This window comes from Calonectris borealis, chromosome 1 (assembly GCF_964195595.1).
Source record: "Calonectris borealis chromosome 1, bCalBor7.hap1.2, whole genome shotgun sequence".
Lineage (NCBI taxonomy): Eukaryota > Metazoa > Chordata > Aves > Procellariiformes > Procellariidae > Calonectris > Calonectris borealis.
In genome coordinates this window covers 84779310-84805727 of record NC_134312.1, presented here as the reverse complement: position 1 = coordinate 84805727, position 26418 = coordinate 84779310, and the positions used below count along the sequence as shown (strand labels likewise).

At 49.4% G+C, this 26418-nt stretch overlaps 2 protein-coding genes across 2 annotated transcripts; one reads left to right on the top strand and one right to left on the bottom strand.

Moving 5' to 3' along the window:
- The first annotated feature begins 5476 nt into the window (after positions 1 to 5476).
- Positions 5477 to 10927, top strand: LOC142090430 (homeobox protein NANOG-like). Its single transcript, XM_075168326.1, has 4 exons — positions 5477 to 5657; positions 8499 to 8773; positions 10063 to 10152; positions 10565 to 10927. Exons 1-4 carry the CDS (start codon positions 5477 to 5479, stop codon positions 10925 to 10927), a joined length of 909 nt encoding a protein of 302 aa, XP_075024427.1.
- A 6855-nt stretch (positions 10928 to 17782) lies between these two features.
- Positions 17783 to 20801, bottom strand: LOC142090378 (homeobox protein NANOG-like). Its single transcript, XM_075168185.1, has 4 exons — positions 20633 to 20801; positions 19926 to 20194; positions 19078 to 19167; positions 17783 to 18579 (listed from the first exon to the last, which is right to left on the bottom strand). Exons 1-4 carry the CDS (start codon positions 20799 to 20801, stop codon positions 18163 to 18165), a joined length of 945 nt encoding a protein of 314 aa, XP_075024286.1. The 3' UTR covers positions 17783 to 18162.
- Between the last annotated feature and the right edge of the window lie 5617 nt (positions 20802 to 26418).

The window sequence follows — 26418 nt, the reverse complement described above, 5'->3', positions numbered from 1 at the left end:
TTACAGAAAGAAAAATTGAAGACAGCTAGGAAATACTGATGAATGTTATTTAAGGTTTGCAGACTTCCTAGCCCCTCCCCCAGTCTTTTTTAGGTAGGTGTTGCTATAGCTCCCCTTATATCTTCCAGCCCTGAGAGGTCTTAACTTACTTCTTTGTGGCTCTGGATGGCTGCTATGCACAGTGAAGTACCAGCTCTGACCCTATTTAGCTCTAGGCCCAGAATAGCCTAAGAAGAGAAAGGGAATCCTTTTCCTTTTTCTTTTTTATTACCCAACTGAAACTTGGTTATATTTTCACCTATCTTTTTTACCCCTTTCAGAATCTATTTTACCCCTTTCAGAAATTTTTCAGCCCAGCACGACACACATCTAAAAAAAAAAAAAAGCAGCAGCATGTTCATGAGTTTTCCTTTCCACTGCCTATCCTCAACAGCAAAACAGAATGTGTTAGGGGGGAAAAAACCTCCTTTTCTGGTACAGACTCATTAACAGTATTTGCAAGGAGGACAAGGCCATTGTGAGAACAGGCAAACACACGGATCTGACTAGATTACAGCACAGTCTCACACAAAGCAAAGAAGAAATGTAGAAAATGATCAATCACCAAAAAAGAAAAGTCTCTGGAGAAAAATATGGTGCTTTTAGAGAAGTAAATTCAAGTTCAAGTTACAAATAAAGACAGAGTGGGAATGTTGTAATGTGGGAATGTTTTAGCTACTTTGCTTCCTATCATTCAAACTGTATTACTTTTCCACTTTTTTGCTTTTAAAAATGTCTTTAGATTAAGCCATTACTATCAATGTCAATCACAAAACCCCTGCAAATCTTCAAACAGAGCAGGGCATTTGTTTAAGGCTTCAAAGAAAGGAGAAATACTATAAAACGAGACTGTCAAAGCCTTTTTCTTAAAACAACCGCACTAACTATCTTTGAATACTTAACCAAAACCACATTCAACAAGTTTAAGACTGAAAGCATATTTTTTTTAAAAGCCAGCTTTTTTGCCAATATGACTAGTCGCAGAAAGTGACTGTACAGCCCAGAAAGCCTCCAGAGGGGTTGCCAGGTGCTGGCCTGCTGCTAGCAGCAAGTGAGCCTGCCAGCACAGGTCCCCCTGGGGAGAGGTACTCCCCACACGCCCCCCCGAGTGGGGTCTGGTGAGACCGAGCCTCCAAGAAACTTGCCATTTTCCTGGTATAGTGGTAGCGATAAGGACTTCTAAACTATTGCAGCCCAAACTGCCACAGCTCGGCCAGCTAAAACCGAATGCAGATGTAGCAATACTCCCGTTGGTGGCATCAGCTGTATCTTCACTGAAGAGGCCGTTGGGCAGGCTCACCAACAAGAGGTGAGCCACAAGCGCTCAAGCTGTGACTGAACATCTGAGCCTAGTCAGGATGCTGTCAGCTTTAGCTTTGAGTTCTTGCTCAGTTACATCCACGCTGAACACGGCAAGCCTTGTTTGCGTGTTAGCTGTCATGGGACATTTTGCCAGAACACAGACATCTCAGAGTAAGGTCCATCCAGATCTGAGCTTTCCCGTTTGACCCTGTCTGATTCCTCTTTTAGGAGAAAAAACAGCAAGTGACAAATGAAGAGGTCTGAAAGGTAATTTATTACCTAAAACCCCAGTGAAAAGCAGAAGCAAAAAAAAAAAACCCAAGAAAATCAAAAGCTGTTACCTAGAAGGATGAATTTGCTGAGGTCACCTATGAAAGGTGTAGAAGACATTGGGGCAGTGACAAAACATGGCTAGGCAGGGATTGTCATAAGAAAATCACGTTGTCACAACCACATGGACTGTGCCTGTGAAAGGAGCTAGTTATAAAAACCATTTCCATGAGCGTGTTCATCATCTTCTGCTCTGCTTGTGCATCTTCTGAATGATGTCCATAATCCCAGCCTAGTTTTCAAGGTTGTTTCTGCAGCCTCTCCTGCCTTCCATGTCACTGGATTTACCCTCTCAGCAGCAGCTGTGTTCACTAGTTTGTGGCTATCTTGGATAGGTCAACATGAGCTACAACCACATCGTGGAGGGCGTGGGGACAGAGAATTAGGATTTTTCCTCTTTCCTCCTGGTCACTCTAACTACTGGTCTTCCTACCTCACTGCCTTTGTGGAGGAAACCTGGACATTTACAAGCTACTGTTTAATTTGTTGTGACTGTTGCACAGCTCAGTGCCATCTCAGAGAAAGCAAAGGACTTAGCTGCTGCTGAAGGATCACGTTACTAACGTGCCTGTGAAGAATTTACCCTCTTTTTATTGGAGTGTGCTTTCAGCTTCATGGTACAGAAGAACAGATAAAAGTTAAGATACTAGAAAGCCCTCTGAGCCGAGAGCGTGAGCCTGGGAAGGCTCTCAAGGAGATCACTGTGGGATAATAGTGAGTAGCTGGGCCCAGCCTGGAATAACACAGTACCAAACCAAGCAGGCTCCTGGCTCAGCTTGATGCCGAGCCACATCTGTCAGCTGCCTGCAGTGCTGGTTTTAGGGCGCTGCTCCCTGTGCCACGGGCTGTGTCAGGTGCTGTGCGGGGGAGATAAGAGATGGTGCTGCTCTGAAACCATGGGGGGTGAGCCTGAGGTTCCTTCAGCTCCTCTGCCTCCCAGTCCCCCTCCCGCCCCGGGGAAGTGACTCCCGCTGTGCTGCCCCACTCACTGGTCCAGTCGGGCGGGCGGCTCTGCTCCCAGGGGCAGCACCACCCTCCTCCCCGGCTTCTGCCCAGCGGGACTTTGTAGTGCAGGTGACTATGCTACTTTATTATGGCCTCTGGGCACTTTGCAAGAAAGGTCCCAGACACCTTCAGAAGTAGCTGAAATCAAGGAGATCGGGTGTGAAGTCGTCAGCCAGTGAGACTCCCAACAAGTACAGTGAAGCCACAGATACCCACTGCCACTAATGCCAGCACCCCAGATCTTTGCCATGTTTTCTGCCAGGTCTTCCGATTAAACAGTCTTAGAAGATATGTTGATATCCTCCAGGCCTACTACCTTGTTTTCATTTTCTAACTGCACCTAAGGCCATGAAAACTTGAACACCAACATACAGTAACAGGCCAGACAAGAATAGAAAGGAGTACATGTCATTCTCCTTGACCGGTGGCACTGGAGCTGCCCAGTGGGATCCCAAGCTTTGTACAGCTCATGTCATTGATGTCTCTCCCTTTGCTTAATTAGCTAGGGACTGAGGGCAGATATGAGGGACTGTCATCCGAGCTCTTGTGGCACTGCAGCTCTGAAACATGGAATAATTTGGAAGTGAGGCGTGAGCCCAAACCACCAGAGGCTGTTGCAGAGTAATTGCCATCTTCAGGATGTTCTTGGGATTCTATTGGAGAAGATGTGCTCAAAAGCCCTTTTCTGCTTTAAGTTTTTCAAGTGACTTTCATATTTAAAACTGCATTTCTTGTGCAGAGAGAGGTCAGTTTGTAGGCATAGAAAAATGTTTCATGCAAACAAGAAAACATAATACTGAACGTCAAGTTAAAGAGACCCTAGCCAGGCCCTTAGTTCCCTCCAGTCTGCACCTCATGGGAAAGTAGATGGTCCCAAAGCAGCAGAATCGTGCTGTGGTGTGGCAAGTGAGTTGAATAGTCTGCCCATGACGGCTCAAGAGCAATCAAGTGTTGATTTTCAGGTTCACTCACAGGCCAGTCCTGAAGTTCCTTTTGGCTTCCCATGCAGGGTTCTCAGAATGCTCCCAAGTTGCCTCTGCTCTACAGACAGGGAAGCTGGGACCTGCCATGGGACACAGAGCAGCAGCAGAAATGCTGGTAGAAGTGGAGCTCTACATCCTTTTAAACTGATCTAAATCCTATTTCCTATGGTCTTGCTCACCCCCACGTGCCTGTTTCTTCTCCCTGCTGATACTTGAACACTCTCACAGCAAGCAGGTTCCCCGCTCTGGCTTGTTGGGCAGGTACTGCGTGCTAGCACAGGCTTGGGAAGAAGGCAGCGACAAGCACCTGTGGAGCAATGAGGCACAGAGGGGTGTAGGGACAGTCCAGATTAAATCATTTTATACTTCTGTGGATCTGCACCCTCAGCTCTGAGCTTCTGACATGAGACACGCACGTGTCCTAGTGCCAAGGCAGGGCTGGTTCTAGCAAGAAATATTTGAATTAACTCGGCGGCTTATGTCTGTGCATTGAGAAATACAGACGTTAGCTAGAGACTCACAACATCTCTCGAGATGAAACTACTAAAATCTTCCTAAACACAGGCCGAGCAAAACCTCCTGAGAGGAAGGAATTGGAGCAAGTCCATAGAGCAGACCAACCTGCAGGCCCGTAACTGAATTCTGTGGCTCACTCACTTAGCTCTAGTTATTTAATGAACAGCTCTGCAGGTGCCTGTCCCCTTGGGTGGGCCATATGTCAGCAAATGTCAGCTAACCCTGCCTTAAAGGAAATACTTCATCTTCTTTATTTCAGACAGCCTGGGACAGCCTGGCAAAGGCCACAACCAAGACTATGCAAATGAAATGTGTCTTTGAAAGGTCACGGGGGAGCAAATATGTTAGCTGTGGATCTCATCTGCACCAAATCTTTTCCTACTTCCACAATGACAAAGTCTCTGCTGATTGTCCCTCTGTAGACCAGTCAGCTGAGATTTCTGAGTCTGCTCTGCAAAATGAGATCTGGTGTTGCATGTGCCTTGTCCGGTGTTTCTGAGCTTGCTCTGGAACAGACAGGTGGAAGATGGGCCAGACACATTTTCAGCTGGCTCCCTCAAATGCCTGTGTGAAGGAAATTCCTTCTCAGTTTCAAAAAAATGTAGTTTCTAGCCCCGAGGTCCCCCTTTCTCCATCTCTGACGTCTGCACCAAGAGTGTGGGAAGTGCTGCTAGGTCGGGAGGATGTGTGTGGGTCTTGTAGGGGTGTCAATGTGACAAAAGCCACGAAGCAAAGGTCTCAGAACCCTCCCCATAACCTGGAGCCAGGGCTTGCTCAGCATGGTACTGTGCAGCTCAACACCAGATCTACCTACCATCCACTCTCATGTGGTAGAGATTGGTTGGGGTTTGTTCTCCCAGTGCAGTGAACAGCTCTCTTCTACAGGACATCGGCGCTCATGGGATTATTTTGTGACAGGGCGATTTGAGCTGAGCCCAAAGAAGCAAGCAGGAGGTTTCCTGGGGCTCTGGATCATACCCCTGCTCAGGTGTGACTGAGGAACCTGCGGAACAGGAAGAATTCAGAGGGGACATATTTTAGCCCTGATGCCATGTGTGGCTTTCTCTCCCCCCCTCCACCCTGCTCTGTCCCCACCCCGCCAATCAGCCTCTTTAACATGACAAAGAACCTCAAGGAGCAGAGGATGGTGGATATTGCAGTCCCAGGCAGGGTATAGCCAGCTATAAAGGTAACGCCCTATCTACACTTCGGGGCTACCTCAGCTTGCTGGTGAGACCTGCCCCCCAAGTGGAGGTGGCATCTATTGGAAGGTGGGGGAACCACCCCTTCATCTGCCCCCCATGTGTGCACACTTGGCTCTGCCCCCCTACCAGGCTTACCCCAGCGGGACTGGCATGGGGTACCTGGAGTTTTACTGGAACTCGGAGGGGGAGGCAGGACATGTCCCCGCTTCGGCTGGGCCAGCAGGAGCCACCAGTGCCGGTCAGTCTCCGGAGGCAGGAGGGAAGAGGCAGACGGCAGGTAAGGCATTTCAGCTAAGTCCTAGAGCTGATCCCCAGGATACCTGTGGTCCCAGGTCACCCACTCGCTTAACGACCTTGAGCAAATTCTTCTCTCTCCCTGCCTTGGTTTCCTAACGTGTGAGCTGGGCAAAGTGCAATGTGGTTGGCAAGGAGGATGGGTGACCTTGGGCAGTCACACCACTTTTCCATGCTACTTTTCTTTGGTGACTGTGAACCAGTTTCTGAAACCTCAACAGAGACTGCCAGAGTCCAGGCACTGGCAGGTCTGTGCTCCAGGCTGAAGGGCAATGTGACAACATGGTGTCATGGAAGTTCATGGCTCTCGGGGCAGGAATGTCTGGGCCTCCTTTTAGTCAAGTGCTGTCATGTGTGCTATGGAGAGAAACAAATCCTGAAGGTAATTCTGCTTGTGGTATCCCTTATCCCCTCACAAACTCCTTGTGCCCTTCATGTGCTCATTAAACTTGAGCCAAGGCGTGCTCTGAATCACTGTGCTGGGAAATCTGCTCCCTTTAAATGCAGCGTTGTTACTCTCTGCTTCTTTTAGTTTGCCGGTTTCCTCTCTCTATTTCCCTCTCCTTTCCATGCTCTTGTTGCCTTGCCTTTCCCTCTTTGCAAAAAAGACCCAGGCCCTACTGTGGTGGCATTTTCTGCCCCTGCCATTCCTCTCCCACTCCAGTGAGTGGCAACAGAATAGCTGATGAAAGGAGGTTTTCGCCCAGCCCCATTGTATGGTCAGCGGGGTAAAGCTCTTGTACGGTTAATGGGTGGGAGGAGAGCGAGCTTTTGGAGTGCCGGTTTCAAGCTGTCAGATGCTATAGCGAGCTACAGGCTCGGGCAGAGTAACTGGTGGCTACTTGGCATGTGGCTACTTGGCATGTAGTTTGGAGAAAGGCTTAGGTTCTCTGCCTGCTGCCTGCACCAGAAAGACAGCAAGCAGGTTGACTCATTCGTGCCCCCAATGGGCCTGGTATATAGACTTAAAACCCGTATTCAAACACTCTCCTCTGGTGCCTCTCTCTACAGAGAGAGCCCAGTCGTGGAAGCAAAGGCCTACAGATGTCAAGGGCTTGTGAGAGTGGGTCTGTCTTAGGTTTTCATGTTTATGTCTGTTGCACTGCTGTTTGTGTTTCTTGCTTCCTCTTTCCTTCACTCTCTTCTCATGGGAGAGGGAGCTCCTTTGTCTTGAGCTCAAGCTGCAGGTGGTAAACGACATGGGGGTTTGGGATGACAGGCCGAGCAGGAACGTGTGGGAGCTTTAGCTCTATGGCGTCTTGCCATGGCTCCTGTCTAAAAGAAGACTTTCCTATTTTCCAAGCCCACATTCTCAGCATGCTCACTTCCTACCCATAAGGTTTTTACTGCACAGCCTGCAGGAGCCAAGCATTCTGGGGTCCCACGCGAAATTTTAGCTTCCCGTGCATCCAGGTCGCAGATGCTCAGCTTCCTCTCAGGCTCTGCAGTCTACCCCCATGCGCATAACATCTCAGGCCTTTGCACCTCTTCTGTTGACAGCCCCTTTCTCCTTGTAGGCAGAATCCCTTTGTAATCCTCATGGCCCTGCTCCCCAGCACCAGAAACCTGCCCCACTACACATCTGCCTCCCCACACAGCCCGTGCTCTGGCTGGTTACCATCTCCTAGGGATTGGAAATAGCCAAGAGCAGGTCTATAAGAGCAGGCAACCCTAGAGTGACAAGCACTACAAAGACAGATGTGCCTCTGTCAGGAGGGTAACAAGGGAAAAGATACCGCAGACATGGCCACCTTTCTGAGGCCCAGCAACACCTCAAGGCTTTCGAATGATTGCTTAGTAGCCTCTCAGCTTAGGAGAGAAGAAGGAAGGGTTTGGTAGGGTGGATGGGGAGCCCATTCCTCAGGAGGGCATCAGTACTTTGCATTGGACATGCATTCAGGAGGTTGAGGAGGGTATCTCAGTGGGCTTCAGAGTCACAGCTCTCAGGGTGACTAGGAAGGAGATTAGGAGCTATTGGTTGGGCTCAGTAGTCAGAAGGTGTGTACTGAAAATGGCACTGCCCCATTCACTGCACCCCTTTCTGAAATGTCAGTAGTAGGAGAGGGGATGGACCATGCAGAAGGGTTTGCAGAGGAGCAGCTGGAGGAAGGAGGGATGGACAGATTTATCATTGCAGTTGTGGGAAAGGGGGAAGACTGGCATCACAGCCCTTCAGCCAGGGCTGGCCTGAGAAGGTCTCAGCCTCTCACAGATGCCAGCAACCAGGCACCTGACAGAACAGTGCTGGGGTAATCTCTCTTGTTAGCATTTTCCTATTCAGGCAGCCTGAATGACTTTGCATCTTGGCAGCTTTTGTCTGGACTAGTAGCCCAGACTGTTTAGGAAGTTTTTCCTTTAGATCTTTATCTCAACTTTGTCCTCAGCAGAGACCCCTTAAGACATGTACTGGGACAAATGAGAAGGGGCTTGGACACATTCCTCTGCGCTCTTGAGTTTTGTCCCCCATGTCCCTGGTACAGGATTACTGGCTCTTCTCACCTGTCACACATCCACCTTTCCTCTCTCCCTCCCCACTTCCATGTCAAATTTCTCTCCTTCATTCTTCTCTCGCCAGAAGCCCCCCTCAGCCAGATAGGTCCCTCTACCTCTACACATTTCCAGCAGTGGGATGGTCTGTGGCATGTGGTCAGTGGGCTTGTCTGTGTTCACAGATCCATGAAGGAAGGAGGGTGACACAAGCCTTTGCTTCAAGAAACCCCCTGTCTGGTAGGCAAAGAGCTCTATGGCAGGCAGGGAGCATGCTCATACCCATACAGCTGTGCATTATGTCTTATACCTTTTCCCATTGTCTTTTTATTTCTAGAAGTATCCCCAGCTTCGTCCAGTTCTGGGAATTTCAGCCAATTCACACCAGATTCAGCCACCAGCCCACATTCAGCATCCTCATCCCCACAGCCTACGGCTAAGTCTCAGAAGGGCAGAGAAGATGGCAGGGAGGGGGTGAGGAAGGCCAAGAGCCGGACGGCTTTCTCCAAGGAGCAGCTGCAAACCCTACACCAGCGGTTCCAGAGCCAGAAGTACCTCAGCCCCCAGCAGATCCGGGAGCTGGCTGCTGCCCTGGGGCTCACCTACAAGCAGGTGAACACGGAGAATTTGACCCATGGTATATCTGCCACGCAGCGGCTGAACGGTCACATAAGGCAGTGACAGGATAGAGAGATGAGTCCCCAGCAGAGAGTAGAGGCAAAGGTGCCAGCTAACAGTTGCTCCCCTGCCTTTTCATGCCCAGAGATCAGAAGCGCTTCTGGGGGACAGAGAGTCGGTGGCACCTCATTGGGGCCTCCCCAGTGAGGGGTCAGTTAAGGGTACTGTTGCCAATGCTTGTAGTAGAATTGCAAACACAGCCTCTACCCTGGGCTTGACAGAACTTCACAGACTTTTTTCATGCGCTGGTGAACTTCACAGAAACCCTGGCATGCATCAGTTCTCCAGGGCTGCAACATGTTGAAAGCTATTGCTAACATTTCCCAGGGCTGATCTTGTCCAATATCTAATAATGTCCCACACTCAGCACTGCCTGGCCGCTTGACACCCGCTCCCCCCTCCATGTGGGTACTGCTAGGTTCATACATCGCAGCCCTTCAGGGCCTCTGCTGATCTCCAGTTAGGTTGCGTGTAGTGAACTGGTGCTGGCTCAAATGATGCTTTCCTAAAGCAGAGGGGGCACAAGTGCTTGCAGTTACGTGTCCAAAATCTTCCTGGAATTTGAATCTCAGAGCTGGGCATGATGACCTGGATGCCCGGGGATGCCCTGGGACTAAAAAAGTTGTATGTGCATTGTAGGTGCACACATACACACGCACACACTGAACTGGTTCTGTCAGGAACAAGACGGGTGGGGCAATCCCTTCTTTCCTTCAATCCACATCCCTGCAAAGGCTGCTCTCACAGCGCAGACACAGCCCTGGGGGGAAACGGCTCTGGAATTCACCCCAGCAAGGAGCTTTGAATTTGGGAGCTGCTGGGTGCAAGGAGCAAGCCCCTCCCTTCTCCTCTCACAAGCGTGCAGAAACAGCGTCTTACAAGTTTGCCTGTAGCGCAGGAGGCTTGTAGAGACCTGGGTGGGTCTAATTTGTACCAGTCATTCATCTCCATGATTGAAATGAGTCGATTTGTCACAGCTATAACTGTCCCGTGGCCATAATGCTGCTCCCTCCCCCCACCATGCAGATGCACTAGCCACCTGCTGAGGCTGCTAGACAGACATCTCCCCTTGGCAGCAACCCCAGGGAGCTCTGAAAGGGCTTTATCTGCTGCTGCCCATATATCTATGCCATCTGGTCACTCTTTGCTGCTTGTAAATCTGATAACGTTTGCTCTTCCCTCTCCTTTGCTGATCTTTTCTCTGCTCTCCCTTCCCCACCCAGGTGAAGACTTGGTTCCAGAACCGGAGGATGAAACTGAAAAGGTGCCAGAAGCATAGCCTGTGGACTGAACGGGCTCAGTGCCTCACACAAGTAAGAACATAGCACGTGGCTCAGCATTTATCTGGGCAGATAAGGCCTGTGATATATTTCCTCCACAGGAGCAACTTAAGCATCAAGTATCAGCATACCCTGCCTTCTGGTTTGTTCAGTGCAGATGCACAGACTTGGCACAACTCTCCATGTTCTGTAGGTAGCCTAGCAATGGGCTGACTATGCCACTGAAATGCTTCCAGAGGAAAAATGTTTTCCTCATATATATATATATATATATACACACACATGACTGTGTATCCACCCCTGAGCTATGGGCTTGCCCTCCCATGCCAGTGCTGCTGATCAAGAGACAACATGAAATGTGAAGGGACAGAGCCCCAGTGCGTGTCAGGCCTGTGGGCACCAGTGGAGAAGCTATGTGTTCTGACTCACTGTCTTTCCCTTTCAGAGTGGCTTCCAGCCAAGTGCTTACCTGGACGTGCACCCCAAATTCCACCAGGGCTACCCCATCACCGCAGCCAGCAACATCCAAACCATGCCTCCCCCCCGTCAGCACTACGGAGCAGGGCAGAACGCTTACACAATTGTGACCAGCGAGGATGGAGGAGTCTTTGGCAAAGGTGGGGGCACCTGCAGCGTCCAGCAGACAGTGGGCTTCATTGCCCAGCACAAAGTAGACTTTTACCACAGCTGTCCTGGCAGCGTGGAATATCTGGGCGCAAAGACAGGTGACGGCTGTAACTTTCACCACTCGGCCACCTTTGGGGCTCCTTTCCCAACCACTGCTGGCCACCATCTCTATCATTCCTAAGCACTGTGGATGTGGGGTACTTGGGCACCTGGGAATCAAACCTTGTTCTCATCTCTCCCTTTGTTATTCAATTGCTCTCCCACTCAGGGGCATCATGTAGCTAGAACCTGTTTCAGCATCCAAATATGTGCCTGCAAGCATGTACAGGCACACAGACATGCAGATACCTGTTCGCCCATATGTGTACATGCAGCCCTTCATTCGTATGCCCTTACACATGCACACACACCCCCACACCCTTCTTTACTGGCACAGACAACCAAGTTCCCTTATAGCAAGACCAAGATCTGGCTACCTAGATTGTCCCCTGGATCTTCTAAATTATTGTAACTTGTCTCAGAGAAGGCACAGATTCCTTTGGGGATCTCATCTATACATATCATTGTGCAGTTGTGTATACATAACACATGAAGCCATGGGCTGTATGGAGAGGTGCTGGTCACGTACCTTTCACTGAAGTTGGAGAAGTTATTGTCACACGCCAGGCATCCATCTGATAGTTAGACCACCAGTTCTGTAGGTGAGCCACAAGGTATAAAATTGATAAAGTGTCTAGTGAAGGGAGATGTGACAAGTAGCTTGCAGAAAGGCTGGTAAGATGATCTTGTAAGCATCAAAATGATAAATAAACCCTTTGTTCTAGTCTGTATCCTTCTGTGCCTCCCCTCAAGAAAACCAAACAGTGCATTCAATTTGGCAAATAATAAAATATTTTTAAAGATGGATTATGTATTTTTTCTGTATCTTTTTTCCACTGTAATAGAGCATTGCAATATGAAATCCAGATGGAACATAAATAGCCATAGCAACCTTATGCCATTGTTATTACTGATTTGACTCTGAAACTATAAAGAGAGATTTTTCTGTGTGGATCAGCTTCATGACTTTTGGCAATGCCAGATACCTAGAGTCAAAGACGAAGTGAGTAACTACCACCCACCTTAAGAATTTCCCCTACACAACAATATTTAATACCGGGACTGGCTGAAACATAGAGGTACCATCATTTCTAAACTTAATACTGTATAAGTCTCTAAGTATCTAAAAACAGATGTGTGTATCGAAGTATATCTAATAACAGAGCCCCTGTTATTGAGTCACAGTTTTTCTATCACTCTTTGATGATGACAATGACTTTATCTTAATGCAAGTAACTGTCATGGTTAAAAAAAAAGAGCATAAAATGAAGGCAATTGATGTCTGCAACTGGTGTAGTAAGAGGCATGGTCTTCTGTTGGCAAAGCTGGTTCTTGTCCCTGTGCCCCGCAGCAGTTTGTTGCCACCCCCACTCCCTCATGCAGCCACTCTTTGACTCTTTGGTTGTTCGGCTACACTGTTTATAAAGCTGTACTGTAAACTGTATGACCAGCATGATTTGGGGAAAAATAAAGCTTTCTGGAGGGCAAATTTCTAAATCATATCATTTTGGAGATCCATTTTAAAGCACAGCCCAAACACATGCCCTACACGCAGCAAGTGCCTAAGCTTGGGAAAGACATGTTCTTGCAACCACTGCACCATCAGAGGGGTGGGGATCGATTGAGAAAGGTGCTGGTTAACATCTGAAGGTGGACTACAATAGCAGCAATTATCAGGGCTCTCATATGAGTGGGAGGAGTTTTTTCAGCTCCTCTGGAGCCCACAGCGCTGCTACTAACCTGAATATTATCTGGAACCTTTCCAAGCCACCGCATCAAAGGCTGCTGTAGGTGAAAAAGTTGAGCTTGTGACTGCTCCTCACTAATAATACTCTGGAAAAGGAGTAATTTGTCATGCCCTGTTCCTTCAGGGATGCTTTAGGACAGGCAGGATCTTGGTGTGAAGTCTCTGGGACTGGCTTGCAGAAGGATGCTGGCTGTAAGAGCAACAGCTGCGATCTTCCTACTATTGACCTTCAGCAAAGCTGTGCTAACAAACACTACTAAATCTTGCAGTTTCCTCAAGGGACCCATAAAATTTTTCAGAGGCCACCATTCAAAGACACAGCTTATTGCCACAAGTGGTTCTGGAGACCAAAAGCCTGCAGCAATTCAAACAGGCAAGTAAGCAACTTCCAGGAAGGGAGTTCATTAATGTCTGCTGTATCAGGAGCTGCATTCCCAATGCTCTGTGAAATAACATCAGGAATGCAGATCCTGTTACAGGCAGTCCCTCAGCCACCGCCAGCCAGAGAGGACACTGGGGACTTGCTTTCTCTTCTGGTCTTTCCCTAGTATCTATCAATGACCTGGATGGATCTTGGGGCTCACCCAAGGCAGCAGTCCCGATGTTGTAATTTGTAAAAGATTTAATGATTCAGACACAGCCCAGCTGCTAGAGACACACCCTCTCTGTGAGCAGATGGACTTCCATTAAGCATGACAAATTAATTCTAGCCTGGTTATGAAAGAGATTCACAGATACGACCTGAGGGTGCTTTTCAAAACTTTGGACAGCGTGCAGATAACATGACCCTCACAGGAAAGGAAAAACTTTTTTTTTTTTTTTGTGTGTGTAAGACCAGTGCCATGATTTTGGGTCATTCATGCCTCTTGACTGCTCAGTATCAGCCAAGATGCTGCTGGCCACCAATGATGGGCCAAGCAAGAGATATGTGGCAATCCTTTACTGAAAATTTCCAAAACCCTGTTAGCTCAGCATTTGAGTCATGCAGTGTAGTTAGATAACTAAATATAATGTTTACAGATGCCTGTAGGGAAGAGCCTATTAAAGCAAAGATCATGCCTTTTATCTGCACTGGAGAGACAACTGGGGCTGTGAGCCCTTGCTCATGGGCCACTCAGAAGAAATGTGTAGCTTGTAAAACATCGCTGCAGGCCACATTGACAGAGAGAGCGAGGAATAAGGTTGCTTGCACCACTCTGCTTGCTTGGTATTTTACCTGTGGGCCAGCAAAGGCTGGAACCCAGTAAACTAGAGAATAAATCCTGGTCTACATAGTCTGTGCTTCTGTTTGGATGTGATTCTCTGCACTACTGGAGATACACCTGCAGCGTTGACAAACTGGAATATTGACGCTGCAGAGATACCGTGAAAGTGCAGTATATTCCCACAAGCTATAATACATATAGAGAGCTCCACATGAGCTTACAGCTTGATCCTAAAAAGGTTTGCTGGTGAGGCGAATCATGTTTGCAGTGTGCAGACATCACTGTTACGTAGCACAGTCACAAGAAGCAGCAGTCTTAACAGAGATGTAATGTATCCCAGCAGAAAGGGCTTTTGCTGACATGCACTTACTTTCCTTTGAGTTCCGTTGAGGAACTGATATAAACCCCTTTTGGAGGGAGGAGTCTGGAGGGAATAGTTGCAGCTCCACTGTTTTGGTAGTAGTGCTGCAATTACCTGTGCAGCTGTTTCACATGGTGGGGTGACTCAGGCATGTCAAGGTAACAGATCTCCAGCACTGTGGAAAGACAGAGTCCTACTTCATTCTGCAGCTTCTAGAAGCCTTTCCTGATCTACTAGCAGTCCTTTCCAGCCCACCCACCAAAATTCCAATGAGAGCCACTCTGCATGTTCCCTCCAGCTCTGCAACTACATGTCCTTGCCAAACCTGTGTGCAACTCAGGCTCAGCAAACAGTGGAATAACACACCCGTGAAGGAACGCTCCATTTCTGCAGAATGGTCCCATGGTAAATGCAGTAACACAAACCACAGCATGCAGAGCAAGTCATCTCAGTCCCAGGGCTATTTTAGCAACAATATCTGTTTCTGCAGGAAGACATCTGCCAGCAGAGCTCTGGCTACCTCCTTACACTTGTGGCAGAAACATGGAAGAGAAACATGCCCAAGCAACACAGGTAATCTGTAGCAAGCATCCTCTGCAATCATTCTGCAAAGACCCACACACCTTGTGTATTTCTTTAGAGCTTAAGTTTGGATGCTAAAAAACCAACACCACCACCACCACCACAACAAAAAAAAACACCAAAAAACCCTGGAAGTTGCCAATTTTAAAGCTGAAAGGCAAGGCTTTAGTATCTATAACTTTTATAGGTATATGGTTCAACTTTGTTTATTCAAGGGAATTGTTGAAATTAACACTACTATTAGAGCATTATCCAGAATTCATCCAAACTGATGTTGGGACATGAGATTCAAGTCAGGATGAGAAAGAATCTCTGTTTTGTAATACAGGAAACCATGTGAACCTGGTATTTCCCTCCTCTTCCAGGCCAGATTTAAGTTTTTCTACTGTTGAGGGTTGGCAACCCACGCATGGACAACTCAGCCTGCCTTTCTTCCTCCTCTACAGGCTCAAACCTCCACTCCCTCTCCTTCCTCCACACATTCCACCTCACCCTAGGAAGCAGAGCATTACAGTATTGCAAAAGGAAAGCAGACATGCTTTGGCACCCACACAAGCATGTTCTGATCAGCAAGGGACCTGTGGCAGTTTGAGCCTGAGCAGTCAGCTGCCAGTTTAGCTAATTCTGCTCAGTGGGAATACCTTTTGAACTACCCCTTTCAGACAGATGAAAAGCTTTGGTGGTGTACTGTAGTTTAAGGAACCTGGGATTAAATCCAAACAGATCATTTTTGCTTGTTTAAACTATGGCTATTAAAAGGCGCTTGGCTCTGCTGACACAGCAGTAGCACCAGCCGTTGAACACAGACAGCTGCTTTGTTCCATTAGTGCTCTGTCCATGGACACTTGCAGGCCTTGGCTGCATGCAAGTTGCACAGTTGTTCAAAGAAAGAGGTATATAAGGACAGCAAGGCTCTGATGAACCAAAGCTCACTGAGCAGAAAGAGGTTCACAGAGTCTCTAAATTGGTGGCTGCTGATGCACTGCTTCAGTCCCAATGTCCATCTCACATGTTTCAGTACTTTTTAAAATGTTACTCCCAGCTGCCAAGAGGAGATAAATGCAGTCTTGGGGCAAAGCAGGGAAAAAAAAATAAGTCTTTGTTTCAGTGCCGGAGGCAGGATTCAGTTACTTATACACAAACTTCTGCTGCCATTTGAGGTTAGCACAAGAAGCCCAAGAGAGCTGCAGCCTCAGTGAGGCAGGACTTCCAGTCCTCTGTCTTCTGGAGCAGCAGCAGGTAGCCACACAATCTCAAGAGACACTTTCTTTTGCTCCTACCCTCATACTTACATAGTTATTTCGAAGCATTGCAGTTTAAGGACTAATACAAACATGTTACAGGGCTGCACATCACTGCAAGCCAGCAGCCAGCAGTCCAGTTGCCTACCCCTGAAGCCCCCCACCTTGCACTGGGCAACACACCTGCCTGTTAAAAACAAAGGTGATGGACTTCTGTGACCTATCCTTTTAAACCGTTGCTTGATCCTCCTTCTGGGAGAAACACAGTAGGATTACTTTTTTCCTCAGTACTGCTGGTCTAACCTGTGCAGAAAAACCATTCTCATAGCAGGCTGCTCCAATGCAAGCTGGCAACACTGTTTAAACGTTAAAATAAAGTAATTTATTTTCAATTCAAACAAGTTTGCAAGAACATTAAGCAGAAACAAAGTAATAAAAGACAACATGCACATAACATAAAACATGCTTGAGATCACTGCAAGAAAATACATTTTGGGAAAAATTATTCTGGAACAACAACAAAAGTTCGCCTCCTTTGCAGCAAAAGTTTAACTACAACATACAACCCTTGTGCAGACATTTGAAGACAGGGTTGCAGTAAAAATTGTGCACTAACCACAAAAAAACTCTACCACAGAAATATTTATGCTTTTACCATCTTATTTACTCTTGCCAGCTCATGCCATTTTGTATTTTTGGGCAGTGGCAGACTGGGCTCTGCAATTCCACATCTTGTAAAAAAAGTCAGTTTAATAAGTTGAAGCTGACTTCCAGTTTCTCCACATGGGAAAGGATGACTCGATTATTTTTAAAAAAAGAAACTGAAAATTTTAATTGGTGTTTTCCTCATTTTGTCTAATTAGGTTTCTGTAAACTTCTTGCCTCCCCCAGAGCTTGGTACTCAAGTCAGATGAGGCAGCCAGTGCCCTTTTCAGCAGAATAATACAGAAGAGATCCAACTAAGCCTTGGGGAAGGGACAAAAATCCTGCTAGCTTGCACTCTTAAAACTGGGATTAAAGAGAGTGGGGAACCATCCTGCTCTAGCCCCTTGGGTGACAACTCCTCTGGGACCCAACAGGATTCCCCGTACCCAACATCCAGGTTCCAGGATAAGTGACATTAAACATCACCTTTAAAATAACCAAGTCCTTTACCTAGCTGCCTGCCTCTACCCCAGAGAAAGCTGCACTGCATGGTGCTGTGTTTGTGAAGTGCTAGGGGACCATCACGTACAGATAAGCAGACTGCTCTCACCGCTCCAAAGATGACCACACACAGCCACTCCTCACACTTCCAACAATGGTACTTTGGGCTGCCCTCTGCCGCAATTTGCAGGTTGGGACAAGCCAACAGCATCTCAGCAGAGAGATGTAGAAAGGCAAGATCTAAAGTGGGTGGGGACAGTCCCAGAGACACCATCCTAAATGAGTTGACAGGCACAAGTAAGTTAGCAGCTTTGGAAACCAAAGTTTCCACGTGAGATATGGGCAATATTCTACCCCACTTTCTCTCCTCTGCTCCTCCCCTCCTCTCAACTGCCCTATGTACACAGGAGGGCAGCAGGCAAGGGGTAGGCAGGTGCTGACCCCTCCAGGAGGAGTTGCTGAGAGTAACTGGATCAAGTCATCTGAAATCAGATGGTCTCACGTAGCTTTTCGGTAAGGGAGGAGAGGATGCAGATTAGCAGTTAGCTGACTGAGGTAGCAACAGAAACAGGCAAGACAGCAGGAAAGATTCTGGGCGGCAACAGGGTATTTCTAGCAGAAATATGCTGAAGCACAGGGTTTTCTTCTCCCACAAAGCTCTGCTGCAAGACACACAGGGCAAGGATCAGACATCACTTGCTAAAGAGGCAGCAGAGGAAGGTGAGACTTGGCCAGCAAACAGACCTTTACGACCTCTGCTGCTCCTGGCTGTGGCATTGCACATTCCCCTTCATGAATGGAGTTTCATGTATCTACACACAAAACACCCTTGCCAAGGGTTAGCTATGAACAGACAGGTGCCTTTAAACAGAAAACTAGCCCAAGGCAGCAGGGTGCTAAGCCCCACCAATGGTTAAAACAGGAGTAGGGGAGAGGGGGGCAAGAGAAAGGAAAAGAAACTGGGTCCCTGAGTCAAGACCCTAGATACCCCATGAGAGAAAACAGGAGAAGGGAGAAAAAAAAAAATACTTAGACCTAAGACTCATAGCCACTCTGGGTCCCCAGGGGATGCCAAGGGGCCTGGTACTGATGCCGTACAGGAGAGCTCGAGAACGATGCGACACTGTCAGATGTACTCTGGAAGCCGTAGGCATCTTCCGACTGCAGGCTGACATAATCCATATCGGCAGGGTAGCCGTGATAGAAGTTCATCTGCTGGCTTAATAAACCCATGGCTTGCTGGGTATTGCAGCTTGTCCCACCTTTTCCAAACAGGCCCTCATCCTCCACAGCCACGAACGAGTACAGGCTCTGCCCATTCCCATAAGTCTGGCCACTGCTGTAAGCCTGGTGCACGTTGGTCACAGCCTGAAGGTTTCTGCTGGCACTGACAGGGAAGCCCTGGTGAAACGTGGGGGTTATATCGAGGTACGTAGCCTGATGAAACCCATTCTAGGAGAGACAGGGAAGGCTGTTCAGTAATGCAGAGCACCGCACCAGCTGCGCCCATTCTTTTGGATGGGTCCTCCTTTCTCCCCTGCCCCCTCCCCCCAGCCAAACAACGATGTCTTTTTTGTACTCATTGTCCTCGCAATAGACTAATAATAGCAGAGATGACAAGGTCTTAAGTTAGTAATCTCCAACTCAAAACGTCTGGGAGCACCACGCTGGGGAAAGAAACAGCATGAGTAGCCTTGCTGGCCCTCTTTGGCCATTTTGTTTTCTATCTAGTCTCAACTGAGAGTTAAGTGGACTGGAAACAAAGCTCTTTCAGTGCCAGGGCAGGCTTAAAATAGATGCCACTGTAAGCCCTATTACGAGAAATACAACTGGCTTGGTAATATCGAGTCCTGTGCATTGTGTGAGTTAGCAGGTTGGACATGGTGCACTTCTCCCCACAGACTGGAGGAACCGTGACTGGTGGTGAACTGGAAGGGGGAATTCTCTCACCTGTGGTAGATACACCCCTTTTTCCACCCACTGGCTTTCCTTCTGGCAACGTTTAAATTTCATCCGTTGATTCTGAAACCATGTTTTCACCTAGAAGTGATGGGGAAAGGAACACAGGGCATTAGAAATTCGTTCTCAGAGCTTACTACACAGCTAAAGATGTTTTGCCTTCTACTACAACCCAGTTTCTGCTTAGCTTCTAATACTGTACATAATTTCAGCAGCTAACAATATGCAGCAGACCCAGGTAGCTGTAGAATCACAGAGCTGAGACTTGAAAACTAACACTCTTACTCCTCAGATCACCATGGGATCTTTCATGACATCAAAAACCCTACCCGAAGGACAGGCCAAGACAACCGCAGAAACGCAGCTTGTACAGCAGCAGCATCTCGCTGCTGTGCCAAGATCAGTGCTGACTCAGGAGTGAGTCATTCCCTCAGTCAGACACGGGTAGCTGGTGGGGCAAGGACCCTCTCTCTAGGGAGAGACCCAGGTGCCACCCTGACCAAAAGAGGCAACTTGCATAGCAGTGCAAGTATCTGACTTTTCACGTTCAGAGGCAACACATGTCCACACAGAACAGTAACCTGACTCTGCATAGCCCTGCTCTGTATGCACTTTCAAACACCTGCACGGAGTGGGTGGATAGTGCTGGAACCAAATATAAGAGGAAGACTGAGTCATAAGTTTTCACACCCTCTGCTCTCTCACGTAAGCAATGGCATAAACAAGACCAGGAAAGAAACTCATCTCTGGGGTCTAAGAAAAAAGGAAAACCACCAAAAAAAACCTGCTTGCAAGATCATTTCCCAGGGATACGACTCAGCTGCTCAGAGCATGCTCACCTGCTTGTAGGTGAGCCCCAGGGCTGCAGCCAGCTCCCGGATCTGCTGGGGGCTGAGGTACTTCTGGCTCTGGAACCGCTGGTGCAGGATTTGCAGCTGCTCCTGGGAGAAGGCTGTGCGGCTCTTGCCCTTCTTCACCACACCCTCACCTTCCTCCTTGACCTTCTGGAAAGAGGGATGGGGAGAAGGGCGCTCTGCAGTGGGGCTAGTGGCAGAGTCGGGCGTGTACTGGATGAGTGTCCCAGAGCTGGAGGAAGCCGGAGAGACATCTGAGGAGAAAAGAGAGAACTGGGGTGAGCAGGGTCAGGTGGAGGAGACTCAGAGACTTCGAGGTCCAGCTTCTCAGGAGAATTTAAGATTGCGGGTGCCCTGGGGACTTGCAGGGGCTCCGCAGCCGCAGGCAACGCGGCGCGGAGAGGTGGGCACAGGCACCCTCGGAGCAGTGGAACCGAGACCCCTCTCTGCTCGCACCTCTGCCTCGTCCCGTCTGGACACAGGGGCCGCTGGCAGCCGCGCCCGGCTCCCGCCGCCGCTTCCCGCGGGGCAGCCGCGGAGCAGCGCCCGTCGCATCCTCGCCGGGGCGGGGGGCCGCCGGCAGCACTAGCATCCCCCCTTACCCCCGGGGCAGGAGGGACAAGGGACACAACCACCCCCCAGCCGAGGGCAGCCCGATCGCTCCCCGGGGTCGGCCGGGCCGGGGCGCGTACCTGGGTGGCTGGGCGTCTTCTCCGCCGCGGGGAAGGGGAGGGCGTCCGCCGCCGGAGCCTCCTCGGCGGGCACGCTGTCCATGCTCCCTGGAGAGAGCCAGTAATAGTCCCCATACCTCACCGCGCCGGGGTAGGGCAGATAGGGCGGCATGGCCAGGTGGGCACTCATGGCCGGGCCGGGACCCCCAGCCCCGAGCAGGCGGCGAGCTGGCGGTGGAGGCTGCAGGCAGGTACCCCATTAGGCGGAGGTGGGGGGATGCTTTATGTCCTCCCAGCCTGGCCTTGGCTAGAAGGGATTGTCATGGCCATTGTCATGTTAAAAGTCAGTTGATTGGAGGGGAGGGGCTTTGGGGGTATTCAGGGAGTGGGGGAGGGCAAGGACACCAGGCCCCGCTTCCCAACTTGGCTCCTGGGTGCCGCGGTGGGTGTCAGGCCGTTGCTGTCAGCACACCCCTCCCTGCTGGGGGGTGGGAGGAAGAGCCTGGTTTCCCCCCCGGGGCCAGAAGGCCTGAGCAGGGCCGCCCGGTGAGCTGGACAGGGCTTGGCAGACACCCCCCACCCCCACATTTAACACTCTTTCTCCCCACCTCCGCCTCCTCGCCGGTCCCCACCCAAAGGCAAAGAATGGAGGGGAACCCGGAGCCTGCCCCGGGGCATGCGGAGACTCTGAGTGTCTGCATTGCAGATCGCAACCATCATTGCAAAGAGATAAGCCCTCCACCTCCCCGCAAGCGAAGACAGACTGGGGGCAGGGGGGACGGCGCTACAGAGCGGTGTCTGTATTGCAGGGAAGAGGGCTCAAAGAAAGACAAGCTGCTTCTCCAGCGGCTAGCCCAGGCCGAGACGGGCAGGCCTGTTTGGCAGGGGCACAGAGAAATGGCACTTCACCTTTTTCAAGCTTCTTTCCTTAGCCACTTGACATCTTTTTTGTTTGTTTTTGCTTTCGAAAGAAGCTTAAAAAAAAAAGCTTATTTTTGCTACGCACCAGGGAGAGGTGGGAATCGCCCAGTCAGATCCCAAAGGAAACGAGAGCAGTGCAGCTCTAAAGGAGCCTTATAGATCTTAAGGATTTGAAGCCAAGGTCTCCGGTCTGCTTGGGGAAAGATAAACTCCTCTGCCCCCCAACTATTACTGCTTCCTTTAAGGAAATTAAAAGCTTATTGGGAGGATCTCACAGCCCGGGAGTTACAAAACCTAGAAAACCACCTGGAAGAAGTACAAATGAGGGCATGTGACGCATTGAGCAAATTCCCCATCTCCCTAGTGCAAAGAAACAAGGGCTCAGGCACCTACCTGTATAGAAAGGCAGGGGAGTAGCTACTAACCTGTTGCACTGTTAAACATCTTTTGGAGATGACAGAGAGGGGCCTCCCTTGACTTCCATATATCTCCTCCTCCCCTCCTGAGTCATCACGAGAAACGAGCCCCGGCTGGTGCCCCGAGCCCAGGCGGCCCAGGTAACGCTGCGGCGCTGCTCGCCTGGAGGGGTCCTTGCCGGGCCCTCCTGTGATCACCTCCTAATTAACGGTGATTTCGTTTCTCAGTTAGAATCCGGACAGGATCCAGACAGAGAGACGATTAGGAACGCGGGGGAAAGCGATTATATTCGGGCGAGAGGGGTGAAACGCAGAGCTAGAGCCAGAGCCCGCTTCTCGCCCCGAAGCAAGCCGTGCCAGCCGGGGGGCTGCAGCCGCCCCGGGGCGCTCCTCCTGCCCTCGGGTTGGGGGGTTGGGGCAGGTCGCTTGCTTGTCGCCGACAGCCCCGCTGATGCACGCACGGAAAAGGATTCCCCCTCGGACGCGAAGCCATCGTGCTGCTCGTTGTGGGGGCGAGGGCCGCCGGTCCCCACGTTCCGCTGCGGACAGGGCTGCCCCGGGCGGGACACGCGTGCTCCCCGCGAGGACTCTCCGAGTTCACCAAACCCAGCCCGTTAGCAAAGACGGAGAAAAACGCAGGGTTGCGGGGTCGGGGCGGGGTGGTGTGGGAGGGCTGTGTCTACAAACCAAAGCCCTTGTGTTTGGTTGTCTCCCGGCAATGACAGCTCCAGGCGCTGATGTGCAGCGCGCACATCATTTTCTGTACTGATACCGCACTATCGGCAAGGGCACCAGGCTGGAGAGCTGCAGCCCGGCGCTGGAGGGCTCCAGGAGGCACTGCCGGCCGTCTCACAGCCTGCAGGAACCCCCGAGTCATCGGAGGGGACACGGCTTGCGAGGGACACCCGCGGCAGAGGGATTAGCATTTTACAGCCGGAGTAACACCGCCTCCGCCAGCAAATCCTCCCTCGGGGAATTGTGTGTGTATCTGCGTTTGGAAACGCACCAGAACTGCTCATAGTTTGCAATTTTCATATATAGATCAGTTTTCACATATAGATCAGATTCCCTCCCAGAGACAGACCTGCTTTGTAGTGTGCATGGAACTGATTTCATTTCCACTCTCCTTTTTCTTTTTTTTTTTTTTTTCTGTCTTTGTTCATCTTTGGATTTTCTCATTCCACTTGTCTTCCATTCCCTTTGTTTTTATGCTTTAACCACCAAATCTCTTTTCTTTTCCATATATCCCTTTCCAGTGAGGATAATTTGCTCCCTCTCCCCAAACATACCTCTAATCAGGTAACCAAACATATATTTTTTAACGTCTTTGTGAAGGAAACAAGACTTGTGTGAGTGTATAAAACCATATAATCTAAAGTCAGAATTTATTTAGGAAAAGAAATCCAGTTATTTCCCTCCCCTCCCAAATAAATGATACACATTAAAACATCTTGGGAAGGTAAATCCAGAAGTCATGCAGGCACAGAGGATGCTATGGGAAGCATGATGTGGACGTTTGAGAAGCTCCCCAGGGTGCTAGGTCTGGGGCATCTGCCCTGTGGCACCACCAGCCTGCAAACTGGATATGCTGCCCATGAATGTCTAGAGCTGATATGCTTTTAAAAAATACCTGTTGGGAATGACTCATAGAGCAGATGCAAGTATCCACTCATGTTTCTTTGGGAGCTGTTTTCAGCTGGAACAGCAACACAGTTCAGATCTAGTCAAGTCCTGTTCTTCCCAACAGGGCCAAATAGCAGCAACAATTTGTGTTTTGGCCCAAGACTGTGTCCCCCGCTCCCTTCATGCTGTGGCCGCCCCCCTCTTTTGCAGTTCTCAATTCATTACGTGCCTAATACTGTGGAGCATTAATCAGGTGAGTAAGCATAAGCTGGCTCATTGAGTATATGGAAGCGAATGTAGCCACTCACTGAAGCATGCCCTAACAAGCCTTTTCTGTAGTCCTTCAGCAGCAGAGATAGAAGCTCAGGTCTAAAAACAGTCTTGGCCTCTTGGCCTAAGCACAGGTGAGACAGGACTGTTGCTCAAAGACGTTTTCATCCAGCAAGTTCTCCTTATAAGGGATTCCCCATTAGTGTCAGTAGCATCACTACCTTCAGAGGGCTGGAGATCAACCTTGCACTGCAGTGATGCAAACACACTGGTTTACATAGACTGGAGCTGGGGAAGCAGCAGCTGGATGATACTGTAAATCCAGCTCTGAAGCTTATACCACTGGGTCAGAAATGCTATGGGTTCCTACCTCAGAGCATTGCTAAACTCATTTTCATCAGGTTAATGTTATGGCGGTAGAGGTTGTCTCAAATTTTATGTAGATTAGGTGCTCTTCTGTCCTCCTGTAGCTAGCTCAAACGCAGGTCATCTGTGTTTTGGTGAACACTGTGAAGTGTCACTGAGTGTCGCTGTGTCATTCTGCTCATGTTCATGGGGCTCAGCGAGGTGGCAGGGTGCAGACTTGGTATTAGTGAACAGCCTGAGCCCCGTTGCCCCTCAGAGGTTTCCCTGGGAGCCATCATCCTCTGCCAGGGACGTGAGTGGTTGAGGAAGGCAGGTAGCAATCCCTCCCTTGTATTCTGTTGAACTTGTCTGGCTTTTCTCCCAAGCAGGCACCTTCGATTTTGTTGGGTTTTTTTGTTGTTGTTGTTGTTGTTTTTTTTTTTTTTTTTTTAATTGAACAGTCCTCAAGTTAGGTGTATGAAAACACTCCTGCCCTGCAGCCCTCAGTACTCGCCCAGCACTCGGCTCCGGACAGCCTACCCCCTGTAGCGTGGTCACAGCTCACAGTCTGGACCCAAGATGTCATGTTTGTGGAAGGAAGGCGATCAAGAAAGAATAACAAAAATTAGACGCTCATTCATATTAAAATACAGTTTTCCTTTCTCTTGACTCTTTAAGGGAGCAGGTCGAGAAAAGGATAAAGCTTCTCCCTCCCACTAACAACCCAGTCTCTCAATCACCTGAGAATTACTGGATGATGTGGCCCTTTGTTAGCAGCGGAGAGGCAGACTGGGACAGAGGAGCCATGGTACAAAACCAAAGCGACTCCCTGAAAAGGCAGGAAAGCTGAGTGTTAAAAAACAGGTGGGAAGCAGGCTAGCAAGCCAACCCAAATTTCTAGGGTTTGATGGGTCTGTTCTTTCTTTACCGACGCTTCATCCGTGCCTGCCATGCACATGATGCTGGAGTGCTGTAGTTGTAAGCACTCATATCAAGAAGCATTCCCTACCAGTGCTCATCAGCTGGAATATGGAATAGTGTCCCCAAGGGAAGATTTGCGAGCAGCACAGGTTAGAGCCAGGGTTGTGCAAAGCCCTGGGGAACACGGAGAGATTGTGCGTATTGGGCAAAAACCAAGCGTCCTCTGTTCGAATTCTCCCCTCTTCCTTTTGTGTGGTTGTTCCTACAGGCTCTGTTAGACGTCCTCTTATTAAAAGCAAACAGCATAGAGATAGCTGTGTTCAAATGCTTTCTGCCGTTTCCACCACCAGAGGGGAACAGCAAGTCCTGTGTTTCTCAGTGTACGAAGGCCCTATGTAGCCTCAACGCATGAGTCACCTCCCACATTCCCCTCCGAAAGGATGCTCTGTATCAGGCAGTTTGCCTTTTGTTCCCCAAACACACACCGCTTACGAAATTTGAAATGAAACAGAAGGGTTTTTTTCCTGAGGCTTCTTTGCTCATCTTCCCCATTCTGATGGGGACAGTTTCCTACAACTCACCCAGGGGGAAAAGTCTCTGCAAAATCCGTAGCTGCCAGAGCCTTTGGTTCAAGCAGGGCACTGAAGTGGTAGCTAGATTCTATGCCTATTGAAGGGTCTCTCAAGTTCACTATGTGTTGTGGCACCTGCTTTCTTCCACATCTCTCACCTGAGGCTGATCCCATGTATTTCACCATTATTAATGCATATCAGAACAGAACTAATGAGGATTATGTGCCAAGTGGATGGCTAATTACACTTGTGCAGGTCGTAAGCCGGCACACAGTCCCGAAGTGCTGCTAATACATTCCACTAAGCAAGCTCTTCCAAGTTAGCACGTACTTTTCAGGCAGGTCACCGTGCCCATTCTGTGCCTCTGGATTTTTTAAACCCCAGAAAGTCTCCATGAGAGCAGGTCACATGTGAGGCAAGTGTCTAATTACAGGGAAGACTGGGATTAGGGAAAAGGGTGCTCATCTTTCAAATCTGCCAGGGGTTGAGACAGGGATCCCCACGTTGCCTGGCCCTTACCCCCACCTGTCCACCCTCTCCTTTTCTCCAAGACTGGCTCTTGCACATGCATTCATCAGTGATTAGCAAGTGTTAGAGCCTGAGCCTCGCTGGCTGGCACCTGCTCTACATCTGAATGGTAGAGCCGGTGAAGCCCAGGGCTGTGGAATGGGATCTGCAAGTGGATGTTGTCTGGGACTGACGGAAGAAAAAGATTTACCTGCTTTTGTCTAACAATATT

Bases quoted from the DNA above. Each gene is read 5' to 3' on its own strand.
- LOC142090430 (XM_075168326.1), top strand. From the start codon at position 5,477: ATGTGTGCACACTTGGCTCTGCCCCCCTACCAGGCTTACCCCAGCGGG. The intron at 5,658-8,498 runs GTAAGGCATTTC...TTTTATTTCTAG, and splicing joins AGGGAAGAGGCAGACGGCAG to AAGTATCCCCAGCTTCGTCC. The intron at 10,153-10,564 runs GTAAGAACATAG...TTTCCCTTTCAG, and splicing joins GGGCTCAGTGCCTCACACAA to AGTGGCTTCCAGCCAAGTGC.
- LOC142090378 (XM_075168185.1), bottom strand. From the start codon at position 20,801: ATGAGTGCCCACCTGGCCATGCCGCCCTATCTGCCCTACCCCGGCGCG. The intron at 19,168-19,925 runs GTGAGCATGCTC...CATCACTTCTAG, and splicing joins TGGGGCTCACCTACAAGCAG to GTGAAAACATGGTTTCAGAA. The intron at 18,580-19,077 runs GTGAGAGAATTC...TGTCTCTCCTAG, and splicing joins AAGGGGTGTATCTACCACAG to AATGGGTTTCATCAGGCTAC.